Here is a 13,140-nt window from a genome sequence, read left to right on the forward strand (position 1 = left end):
TCTGTATTGTATGCTTAGCGGTATTTCGTCTGTCGTTACGTTCTGAGTTCAAATTCCGCCGGGGTCAACTATGTCTTTCATCCTTTCGAGGTCGATAAATAAAGTACCAGTTACGCACTGGGGTCGATGTAATCGACTTAATCCGTTTGTCTGTCCTTGTTTGCCCCCTCTATGTTTAGCCCCTTGTGGCTAGTAAAGAAACAGGTATTTTGTCTGCCGCTATGTTCTGAGTTCAAATTCCGCCGAGGTCAACTTTGCCTTTCATCCTTTCGAGGTCGATTAAATAAAGTACCAGTTACGCACTGGGGTCGATGTAATCGACTTAATACCTATGTCTCTCCTTGTTTGTCCCCTCCGTGCTTAGCCCTTTGTGGGCAATAAAGAAAAATAATTACATCTAAATTATTGATTATTATTTTTTGCTGATTCAGGTACAGACTGGCAGAAAGTGTTTAAGATGACTAAAAACTCATTTGAAAGAAGTCCTTTGTATTTATACTGGGACAAACTGCCTATTAAAAAGGTAAAGAATTTTTGAAACTTCAAAATGATTCTCATTTAACAAACAATCTACATATTTTGTTGTATTTAGGAATGGTCATTTTGCCAGTTTAGCCAATAAAAACACACGCACTATATATTTGGTGTTACTTTGCTTCAGTGTTATTTAATTTTTACATTAATCTTAATCTTATTTCGGCCAGAGTTCTTTCGTCACACTCCTGTGACCGCATTAAATAAGAAAGAAGAAAGCAAAGGACCACTGATGAGGCCACAGGAGTGTGACGAAAGAACTCTGGCCGAAATAAGATTAAGATTAATGTAAAAAATAAATAACACTGAAGCGAAGTAACACCAAATATATAGTGTGTGTGTTTTTATTGGCTAAACTGGCAAAATGACCATTCCGAAATATAACAATATCTGTTTCAACACACGATTCCACATCAAAAATCTTGGAAAACAAATATATATATATATATAATATTGTTGTATTTAGGAATGGTCATTTTGCCAGTTTAGCCAATGAAAACACACGCACTATATATTTGGTGTTACTTTGCTTCAGCGTTATTTTTTTTTTACATTAATCTTAATCTTATTTCGGCCAGAGTTCCTTCGCCACACTCATGTGACCGCATCAAATAAGAAAGAAGAAAGCAAAGGACCACTGATGAGGCCACAGGAGTGTGACGAAAGAACTCTGGCCGAAATAAGATTAAGATTAATGTAAAAAATAAATAACGTTTAATAAATAGGCGCAGGAGTGGCTGTGTGGTAAGGAGGTAGTTTACCAACCACACGGTTCCAGGTTCAGTCCCACTGCGTGGCACCTTGGGCAAGTGTCTTCTACTATAGCCTCGGGCCGACCAAAGCCTTGTGAGTGTATTTGGTAGACGGAAACTGAAAGAAGCCCGTCGTATATATATATATATATATATGCGTGTGTGTCTTTGTGTGTCTGTGTTTGTCCCCCCCCCAACATCGCTTGACAACCGATGCTGGTGTGTTTATGTCCCCGCCACTTAGCGGTTCGGAAAGAGACCGATAGAATAAGTACTGGGCTTACAAAAGAATAAGTCCCGGGGTCGAGTTGCTCGATTAAAGGCGGTGCTCCAGCATGGCCACAGTCAAATGACTGAAACAAGTAAAAGAGTAAACTTAGCGATTCGGCAAAAGAGAGAGCTGATAGAATAAGTACTGGGCTTACAAAAGAATAAGTCCCGGGGTCGAGTTGCTCGATTAAAGGCAGTGCTCCAGCATGGCCGCAGTCAAATGACTGAAACAAGTAAAAGTGTAAAAGAGAGTAAAGAGTAACACTGAAGCAAAATAACACCAAATATATAGTGCGTGTGTTTTTATTGGCTAAACTGGCAAAATGACCATTCCTAAATACAACAATATATGTTTCAACACACGATTCCACATCAAAAATCTTGCAAAACAAATATATAAATCTACATATTTGTCAATCCGATATCTTTGTCGGTATTTGCCTGTTTTCCTTTTTTTCTGTCGATATTGCACAACGAAGTATGCCACTAGTGTTCTTTGTTCTCTGCATTTTCTTCTTGCAGTTTAACCTTTTAGAGTCAAACAAAATCCATTTTTTATACCTTGCCTTACTTTCCTAAATACAATATCCATAATTAGATTATCCACTGTTCCATCTTAAGGCGGCGAGCTGGCAGAAACGTTAGCGCGCCGGGCGAAATGCTTGGCGACATTTCGTCTGCCGTTTCGTGCTGAGTTCAAATTCCGCCGAGGTCGACTTTGCTTTTCATCCTTTCGAGGTCGATAAATAAAGTACCAGTTACGCACTGGGGTCGATATAATCGACTTGATCCCTTTGACTGTCCTTGTTTGTCCCCTCTATGTTTAGCCCCTTGTGGGTAGTAAAGAAATAGGTATTTCGGCTGCCGCTACGTTCTGAGTTCAAATCCCGCCGAGGTCGACTTTGCTTTTCATCCTTTCGAGGTCGATAAATAAAGTACCAGTTACGCACTGGGGTCGATATAATCGACTTGATCCCTTTGACTGTCCTTGTTTGTCCCCTCTATGTTTAGCCCCTTGTGGGTAGTAAAGAAATAGGTATTTCGGCTGCCGCTACGTTCTGAGTTCAAATCCCGCCGAGGTCGACTTTGCCTTTCATCCTTTCGAGGTCGATAAATAAAGTACCAGTTACGCACTGGGGTCGATATAATCGACTTGATCCCTTTGACTGTCCTTGTTTGTCCCCTCTGTGTTTAGCCCCTTGTGGGTAGTAAAGCAATATATACAAGTCTATCCTTCCCCACTCCCTTAGATTCTTTACTGATCGGAGTCAACTTTCTCTTTTCAGGTGAGATTTCGAGCGAGAAAAGAATATGAGAAGGACGACTTCATAACATTCAACGGGAAAGGGACGAATTCTACATCATGGTTCCAGAAAGATAAAATCATTGAAAATTCAAACGAGAATTGGGTTCCACGGAAATTTACTTTCATAGAAAAGTATATATATTATCTCCCTACTCATATTGAACATCTTTAATTATACAATAATAATAGTTCTTTTGTACACTTTCACAGTGTGTATATGTATTATATATATATATATATATTATATATACACATATATACATGTGACATACATATATATATATTATTATTATATATATAATATATATATATATATATATTACAATAACATGTATATATATATATATTAGATATATATATTAATATATATATATATATATATATATATATATATATATATATTATATATATAGAATATACATATTGGAAGGTTTGGAGATGATGTACAGGTATTATATATTAGAAGAAATGAGGTAATCAGAAGATCGGATGGTTCATATTTACAGATATTTATTTATATATTACATTTTTTACATATATATATATCATATCATTCAGATCATATCATTTAGATCATTAGCGCTTTCTCCCATTCTAGTGGGGTTTTCAAATCAAAATAATTCCTTTGTGGGGAACTTTAATCATTTTATAGAGTTTCGTAGTGGTGGGGAGGAACAAGACAGCACAAGAGGGCTGAAGTGGATGAGGAGGAAGTGAGAGAGAGAACATGTGTGTATGTGTGTGTGTGTGTGTGTGTGTGTGTGTGTGTGTGCGTGTGCGTTTTGCCAATTGTCATTCTAATTTTAACCTTCCTATGATATGCAATTTTCAAGATGGTGTAATTTGATTGTTCATTTTGATTCGATAGAAGGTGTTTTTTTTTCTAATATTTCATGTGTAAGCATGTATATATATTATATATATATAGTGGCATTGAAGGACGCATCTTTCGATTTACAATCTAATATGTAGAACATTTAGTATATGTCTGTATGTGTATATATATATATATATGGTGGTGTGTATGTAATATATAGATATTGCCTGTTATATACATTATATTATTATTTTTATATTTACTTCCTCTTACTTTTTTAATTGTCACTTTAATTTAACTTTCCTATGATATACAATTTTCAAGATGGGTAATTTGGTTGTCATTTTGAACCGATAAAAGGTTTTTTTTTTCAAATATTTCATGTATAAGTCTGTGTAATATATGTAGTGGTATAAATATCAACACAATTTTTTTTCTTCTCCCCTTCCCCCCTTATTTTTATTTTTATTTTTATTTTCCCTTTTCTCTTTTTGTCTCTCTCCCCTTCTCCAAACACACAGAGACACACACACACACACACCTCCACAAAACAGAGTTCTTAGACCCCAAATGGCATTTGACCATCCTCAAAATCATAAAAGGTGTAATTTATGGCCTGCCTACCCACCAACACACACTCAGTGACACTAAAATGGACATAAGCTAAAATTCTTAGAACTCCCTTGGGGGTCCAGCAGGCCAAAGGAAATCCTTCTTCTTCTTCTCCCTCCCCTTTCCCTCTTTCTCTTTAGCCTCAGATACAGACGCACACACACACACACACACATACACATACACGCATGTTCTCTCTCTCACTTCCTCCTCATCCACTTCACCCTCTTGTGCTGTCTTGTTCCTCCCCACCACTACGAAACTATAAAATGATTAAAATTCCCCACAAAGGAATTATTTTGATTTGAAAACCCCACTAGAATGGGAGAAAGCGCTAATGATCTAAATGATATGATCTGAATGATATGATATATATATGTAAAAAATGTAATATATAAATAAATATATGTAAATATGAACCATCCGATTTTCTGATTACCTCATTTCTTCTAATATATATATACATATATACATATTTACATATACATATATATATATATATGTACATATATACATATACATATATACACATATATACATATACATATATGACTGGCTTCTGTACCGGTGGCACGTAAAAAGCACCCACTACACTCACGGAGTGGTTGGCGTTAGGAAGGGCATCCAGCTGTAGAAACACTGCCGGATGAGACTGGAGCCTGGTGCAGCCACCTGGCTTCCCAGACCCCGGTCGAACCGTCCAACCCATGCTAGCACGGAAACGGACGTTAAACGATGATGATGATGATGATGATGTATATATATATATATATATATATAATACATATACATATATATATTGTTTGTTCCTTCTCGAGCCATACCTGGCTCATAAGGGCCGGTTTCCTTGGCGTATAGGTCCCCCACCTGGACGAGACGCCGGTCCGTCGCAGGTGAGCTGCAAGATGCAGGAGGAAAGAGTGAGAGAAAGTTGTGGGGAAAGAGTCAGCAGAAGTTTCGCCATTACCTTCTGCCGGAGCCGCGTGGAGCTTAGGTGTTTCGCTCATAAACACACAGACATGCCGCCCAGTCTGAGATTCGAACCCGCGATCCCGCGACCGGGAGTTCGCTGCTCTAACCACTAGGCCATGTGGGGAAAGAGTCAGCAGAAGTTTCGCCATTACCTTCTGCCGGAGCCGCGTGGAGCTTAGGTGTTTCGCTCATAAACACACAGACATGCCTCCCAGTCTGAGATTCGAACCCGCGATTCCGCGACCGTGCATCCACGAGGACTAATCATGGAAAACCGATTTTCGTAAATAGAATCGTAACAATTTTCTTCGTAATAATTTTTATAAAAATTTATCAATTGTAATTTGTTGGTTTTTTCAGGGACCCCTATTTTAGGATCGAGATGAAAGTTGGAACAGGAGAAAAACGATTCATCGCTGCTAGAAAAAAGGGAACCCATGAAGAGTTTGATATTTCTATCAAAAACGAAGACGAAAAAAGTAAAATATATCCTCTTAATTTGAATTCAGCGGAGGCGCAATGGCCCAGTGGTTAGGGCAGCGGACTCGCGGTCGTAGGATCGCGGTTTCGATTCCCAAACCGGGCGTTGTGAGTGTTTATTGAGCGAAAGCACCTAAAGCTCCACGAGGCTCCGGCAGGGGATGGTGGTGATCCCTGCTGTACTCTTTCACCACAACTTTCTCTCACTCTTACTTCCTGTTTCTGTTGTACCTGTATTTCAAAGGGCCGGCCTTGTCCCTTTCTGTGTCACGCTGAATATCCCCGAGAACTACGTTAAGGGTACACGTGTCTGTGGTGGATGTGTCAGCCACTTACACTTTAATTCACGAGCATGGCTGTTCCGTTGATCGGATCAACCGGAACCCTCGTCGTCGTAACCGACGGAGTGCTTCCATCCAATTTGAATTCAAATTATCGTATGAGTGTGTGTGTGTGTGTGTGTGTGTGTGTGTGTGTGTGCGCGTGGTTTTCATGCAGCATTTTCTGATAGATATACTCTTTACTCTTTTACTTGTTTCAGTCATTTGACTGCGGCCATGCTGGAGCACCGACTTTAATCAAGCAAATCGACTCCAGGACTTATTCTTTTGTAAGCCCAGTACTTATTCTATCGGTCTCTTTTGCCGAACCGCTAAGTAACGGGGACATAAACACATCAGCATCGGTTGTCAAGCGATGCTATGAGGACAAACACAGACACACACACGCATATATATATATATATATATACATATATACACTCTTATATATGTATACATATATATACACATATATACTATAAATATCACATGTACAAAGATCATTTCAGAACGTTACGTTTCTAGATTAGTTGAATTTAACCTCAACATTTCCTTCGTCAGCTCGACATTTCTTAATTTGGATTTGAAAGCACTAAAAATTGAACGTACCCGTCTGATATGAGTAATCTCAGACGAACCATCTCCAAACTGCCAGTGCCAACAAATTAAAAACTAAGAGTGAAGATTCGTATTCCTCACGCTTCCATCCACGTGAGTTATAGAGTAAACACATTTTGGCGGTGAGAACCGTAGTAAAAAGCAGGGAGAGAGGATTGTATTATCAATAATAAAAGGGTAAATCAATTAATATTAATTATTCACCAAGTAGTGTTCAGTATGTAAAAGGACCATTCAAGGTATATTCAAAATATTACGTTTATAATTAGGGCTCAGTAAAAAATTTACTTTACCACATACTGAACTTTTAGAAATAGCAGCCAAAAAGTTTTTTTAGCCATTCTCTACTATAAGAAAATTTTCCCAGATAGTGTTTACTCAAAAATAATCATTAAATTATATATATATATATATCTATATATATATTATATATATATATATATATATATATATATATATATAGCAGTCGTTGTAGCAACACGTATTTGTTGTTTCCCATGGCCATAAGGCACTCCTCTACAAGCGAGCCCCAAACTCAACTCGTCCTGTCGAAAGACCCTTGTCCTACGTCCTGGTTTTGTTTTTATCCTTACCATTATTGTTTTTACATTTTTGTATTCTTATTCGTGCTTTCCTTATTGTTTTTACGTATTTTTGTATTTTATATTCGTGTACATCGTCCGTTTTCCGTCCTTGTGTTGTATACATTCGGGGCTTTCTTCCAAGGGATCTAATGCGCTTGGCTTAGATTTCCCTTGGTGGCTGCCCAGGTCGGAGCAATCTCAAGATTAATCAGCCGAAATTGCGAAAATGATCCGGTTCTTGACTGATGACTGAGGGCTTCGAATGTGTCCCGTCCTGTGGTTCTTGTGTCGTCTTCAGGGGTTTCACGTTCTTGTCCCAGTTTGTATATATTTTTTACTTTTAACATTATGTATATATATATATAATATATATATATATATATATCTATATATATATATATATATTATTATTATTATTATTATTATTGAATGGAAGAAATGGAGTTGAACGAAGATTGTACAGAATTCCTTTTATTACATTCTGAATGTAATAAAAGGAATTCTGTACAATCTTCGTTCAACTCCATTTCTTCCATTCAATAATAATATTAAACTCATTTATCCCACCAACGCACGGTTGCAACACCAAATGGTGTTATCTCAACCGTGTATTTTCTGGTGTGATTTTTTGCTACCCAGGTACCGGTTAAACTTTTGATAATCTGTAACAAGAAAAATTCATCTTCTATTTCAACAAATATATATATATATATATATATTATATTATATATATATTATATATATAATATATATATATATAATATATATATATATATATATATATATATAATTATGTGTGTGGGTGTGTGTGTGTAACAGAATATAGGAGAAATTTTTATCTTTCTAACTCCTTATTACACGTGTTTCCTTACAAGAAAAGAATTACAAAGTTTCACATTTAGAAGAAATATGTATAAAATCTGCAATCCGTAATTCTTCAGACAAAAATTTTAAAAATATTTTTGACAAAATTTTCGCTCCATTTTGTTATCTATTTTTTTTTTAGGTGTCTTCAGAAAATACAACGCTTTGATCATCTCAGTGATTTTGATGTAGAGTTTCTTAAACGAGGGACATATTCATACGGCACTGAATATTTTCACCTCAATAGACATCAGTGATTGGTTGAAATTGCAGAAATTGAAGAAAAGTAAAAAAAAAACAAATATCTTACAAACTATAGAATTTTCTCAATAAAGCCAAGAGAAAAAGATGTTTTATAAACACATTCTACCAGTATACGAAGTTTAAGTGTTTAGTTACGTGGAAATTATTTTAAAAAACTGCCGTTCAAACCGAAAAGATCCCAAATATCTTACAAACTATAGAATTCTCTCAATAAAGCCAAGAGAAAAAGATGTTTTATAAACACATTCAACCATTATAAGAAGTTTTAAAATGTTTAGTTACGTGGAAAAATTTTTAAAAATCTGCCGTTCAAACCGAAAAGATCCCAAATATCTTACAAACTATAGAAGAATTTTCTCAATAAAGCCCAGAGAAAAAGAATGTTTTATAAACACATTCAACCAGTATACGAAGCTTAAAAGTGTTTAGTTACGTGGAAAATTTAAAAAAAAAACTGCCGTTCAAACGAAAAGATCCCAAATATCTTACAAACTATAGGATTTTCTCAATAAAGCCAAGAGAAAAAGATGTTTTATAAACACATTCAACCATTATAAGAAGTTTAAAAGTGTTTAGTTACGTGGAAATTATTTTAAAAAACTGCCGGTCAAACCGAAAAGATCCGAAATATCTTACAAACTATAGAATTTTCTCAATAAAGCCAAGAGAAAAAGTTGTTTTATAAACACATTCTACCAGTATACGAAGTTTAAAAGTGTTTAGTTACGTGGAAATTATTTTAAAAAACTGCCGTTCAAATGGAAATGTATCCGATGAATGATGATTCTTTATTGTTTCTTTACTGTGGTATTTTTTTCTTTGTGATTCAGTTATTCTTTTTATTGTTGTTGAATAAAACATTTTCATCGGAGAATAAGCCTTGTCTGTCATATTTCTAAAACACTTCTCTTCTCCTATATATCAACTGCCACATATAGGAGTGGCTGTGTGGTAAGTAGCTTGCTTACCAACCACATGCTTCCGGGTTCAGTCCCACTGCTTGGCATCTTGGGCAAGTGTCTTCTGCTATAGCCCCGGGCCGTCCAATGCCTTGTGAGTGGATTTGGTAGACGGAAACTGAAAGAAGCCTGTCGTATATATATATATATATATATATAGGCATAGGAGTGGCTGTGTGGTAAGTAGCTTGCTAACCAACCACATGGTTCCGGGTTCAGTCCCACTGCGTGGCATCTTGGGCAAGTGTCTTCTGCTTATAGCCTCGGGCCGTCCAATGACTGTGAGTGGATGGATTGGTAGACGGAAACTGAAAGAAGCCTGTCGTATATATATATATAGGCATAGGAGTGGCTGTGTGGTAAGTAGCTTGCTAACCAACCACATGGTTCCGGGTTCACCCCCACTGCGTGGCATCTTGGGCAAGTGTCTTTTGCTATAGCCCCGGGCCGTCCAATGCCTTGTGAGTGGATTTGGTAGACGGAAACTGAAAGAAGCCTGTCGTATATATATGTATAGGCATAGGAGTGGCTGTGTGGTAAGTAGCTTGCTAACTAACCACATGGTTCCGGGTTCAGTCCCACTGCTTGGCATCTTGGACAAGTGTCTTCTGCTATAGCCCCGGGCCGTCCAATGCCTTGTGAGTGGATTTGGTAGACGGAAACTGAAAGAAGCCTGTCGTATATATATATATATAGGCATAGGAGTGGCTGTGTGGTAAGTAGCTTGCTAACCAACCACATGGTTCCGGGTTCAGTCCCACTGCTTGGCATCTTGGGCAAGTGTCTTCTGCTATAGCCCCGGGCCGTCCAATGACTTGTGAGTGGATTTGGTAGACGGAAACTGAAAGAAGCCTGTCGTATATATATATATAGGCATAGGAGTGGCTGTGTGTTAAGTAGCTTTCTAACCAACCACATGGTTCTGGGTTCAGTCCCACTGCGTGGCATCTTGGGCATGTGTCTTCAGCCTCGGGCCGACCAATGCCTTGTGAGTGGATTTGGTAGACGGAAACTGAAAGAAGCCCGTCGTATATATGCATATATATATATATATATATATATATATATATATATATATATACTAGCAGTATCGCCCGGCGTTGCTCGGGTTTGTAAGGGAAATAACTATATAAGCATTTTTAGAGAGTTATAGCCAAAAATAGCAAAAAAATGCATTAAAAATGGAAAAAAAATGATGGTAAATTTTTTTTTAAATCGTTGACTCATCGTAAACATTTTTAGAGAGTTGCTTCCCTTATACAATAGAGAAAAAATGCATTAAAATGGAAAAAAATGATGGTAAATTTTTTTGTAAATCGTAGACTCTTCGTAGACGCGCGCTAATACCCAGAAGGGCTCGATATGCATCACGACTATAAGATACCCGGTTTTGGTTAAACTGCACCGCAAAATGTGGGAGTAGTTAGGAATCTAAATCGTAGGAGACAGACACTCACACAACTTCACTTTTATATATATAGATAATCAAGTTATATTATGTTCAACTTATATCCCTTCACAACTGCTAACCCAGTAGAACACGGAATAAACAAATATTTAATAAACTTTATAGTTTATAACAGTTGCATAACGAAAGTCGTTGAAACTTATATATACTCTTTACTCTTTTACTCTTTTACTTGTTTCAGTCATTTGACTGCGGCCATGCTGGAGCACCGCCTTTAAAAGAGCAACTAGACCCCGGGACTTATTCTTTGTAAGCCCAGTACTTATTCTATCGGTCTCTTTTGCCGAACCGCTAGGTCACGGGGACGTAAACACACCAGCATCGGTTGTCAAGCAATGCTAGGGGGACAAACACAGACACAAACACACACACATACATATATCTATATATTATATATATATATATTATATATATATATATATATATACGACGGCTTCTTTTAGTTTCCGTCTACCAAATCCACTCACAAGGCTTCGGTCGGCCCGGGGCTATAGTAGAAGACACTTGCCCAAGATGCCACGCAGTGGGACTGAATCCGGAACCATGTGGTTGGTTAGCAAGCTACTTACCACACAGCCACTCCTACGCCTATATATATATATACATATATACGACAGGCTTCCTTCAGTTTCCGTCTACCAAATCCACTCACAAGGCATTGGTCGGCCCGGGGCTACAGTAGAAGACACTTGCCCAAGGTGCCACGCAGTGGGACTGAACCCGGAACCATGTGGTTGGTTAGCAAGCTACTTACCACACAGCCACTCCTACGCCTATATATATATATATATATACATATATACGACAGGCTTCTTTCAGTTTCCGTCTACCAAATCCATTCACAAGGCATTGGTCGGCCCGGGGCTACAGTAGAAGACACTTGCCCAAGGTGCCATGCAGTGGGACTGAACCCGGAACCATGTGGCTGGTTAGCAAGCTACTTACTACACAGCCACTCCTACGCCTATATATATATATACGTATATACGACAGGCTTCTTTCAGTTTCCGTCTACCAAATCCACTCACAAGGCATTGGTCGGCCCGGGGCTATAGCAGAAGACACTTGCCCAAGATGCCACGCAGTGGGACTGAACCCGGAACCATGTGGTTGGTTAGCAAGCTACTTACCACACAGCCACTCCTGCGCCTATATATATATATATTTTTTACCTTGGGTTTGATATAAATGTCGGAACAGGGAACCAAACGGGTCTCTCAATGTATTAATTTACGTTAGGGACTTTTTACGGATGACACCGGTAACAAATTCAGACAGGTAAACTTTAGCAGCGACACCGTCACAGTACATATTTCTAATTAGTTCAGCCAACTTCGTAAATTTCTCCGTGACGTATTCGCGCATCCGCACTAGCTAGTCGTGACTAATCGATCCTACAACGACTAAATAGCAAAGTAAATAAGACACAAAATAAATAATTTTTTTACAGAAAGTAAATAAGACAGAGTAAGGATCGACTAGTCACGACTAGCTAGCGCGAACGCACGAGTGCGCGCACTGCGAACCACTCTTCTTACATAGTACCCTTCATTTCGCCCCGGCAAACTAAATCGTTAATTGGTTATTCCCTAATTAACAAGACCAGACCTAAACGGTACTACTTAAGAAAAGTGGTCCCGGTGCGCGCATCCGTGCTAGCTAGCCGTGACTAGTCGATCCTACAACGACTACCTAGCAAAGTAAATAAAACACAAAAATAAATTTTTTAAAACAAAGTAAATAAAACACAAAGTAAGGATCGATTAGTCACGACTAGCTAGCGCGGATGCGCGAGTGCGCGCACTGGGACCACTCTCCTTACATAGTGCCCTTCATTTCGCGCGCAAACTCCTTTGTTAATTGGTTATTCCCTAATAAACAAGGGTATACTACTTAAGAACAGTGGTCCCGGTGCGCGCACTCGCGTACTCGCGCTAGCGAGTCATGACTAGTCGATCCTTTGTATTGTTGTGTGTTAAAAACTGTTTTAAAAATTATTTATTTCGTGTTTTATTTACTTTGCTTAGGTAGTCGTTGTAGGATCGACTAGTCACGACTAGCTAGCGCGAGTGCGCGCACTGGGACCACTCTTCTTAAATAGTACCCTTCATTTCGCCTGCAAACTACATTGTTAATTGGTTATTCCCTAATAAACAAAGGTATGCTACTTAAGAACAGTGGTTCCGGTGCGCGCACTCGCGTACTCGCGCTAGCTAGTCATGACTAGTCGATCCTTACTTTGCGATTTTGTGTTTTATTTACTTTGTTTTTAAAAAAATTATTTATTTCGTGTTTTATTTACTTTGCTTAGGTAGTCGTT

At 38.0% G+C, this 13,140-nt stretch overlaps 1 protein-coding gene across 1 annotated transcript in view; it reads left to right on the plus strand.

Annotated features, from left to right (window-relative positions):
• LOC118761791 overlaps positions 1–8,421 on the plus strand; it is a 17,516-nt gene extending 9,095 nt beyond the window's left edge. Inside the window, exons 3-6 of the mRNA XM_036499948.1 lie at positions 432–523; positions 2,843–2,994; positions 5,624–5,742; positions 8,272–8,421. Of these exons, the coding sequence (XP_036355841.1) occupies positions 432–523; positions 2,843–2,994; positions 5,624–5,742; positions 8,272–8,321 (413 nt within the window). The 3' untranslated portion in view covers positions 8,322–8,421. The remainder of the gene's footprint in view (positions 1–431; positions 524–2,842; positions 2,995–5,623; positions 5,743–8,271) is intronic.
• Positions 8,422–13,140: the final 4,719 nt, after the last annotated feature.

The sequence above is a fragment of the Octopus sinensis genome, unplaced genomic scaffold (assembly GCF_006345805.1).
Source record: "Octopus sinensis unplaced genomic scaffold, ASM634580v1 Contig17432, whole genome shotgun sequence".
In the NCBI taxonomy this organism is placed as follows: Eukaryota; Metazoa; Mollusca; class Cephalopoda; order Octopoda; family Octopodidae; genus Octopus; species Octopus sinensis.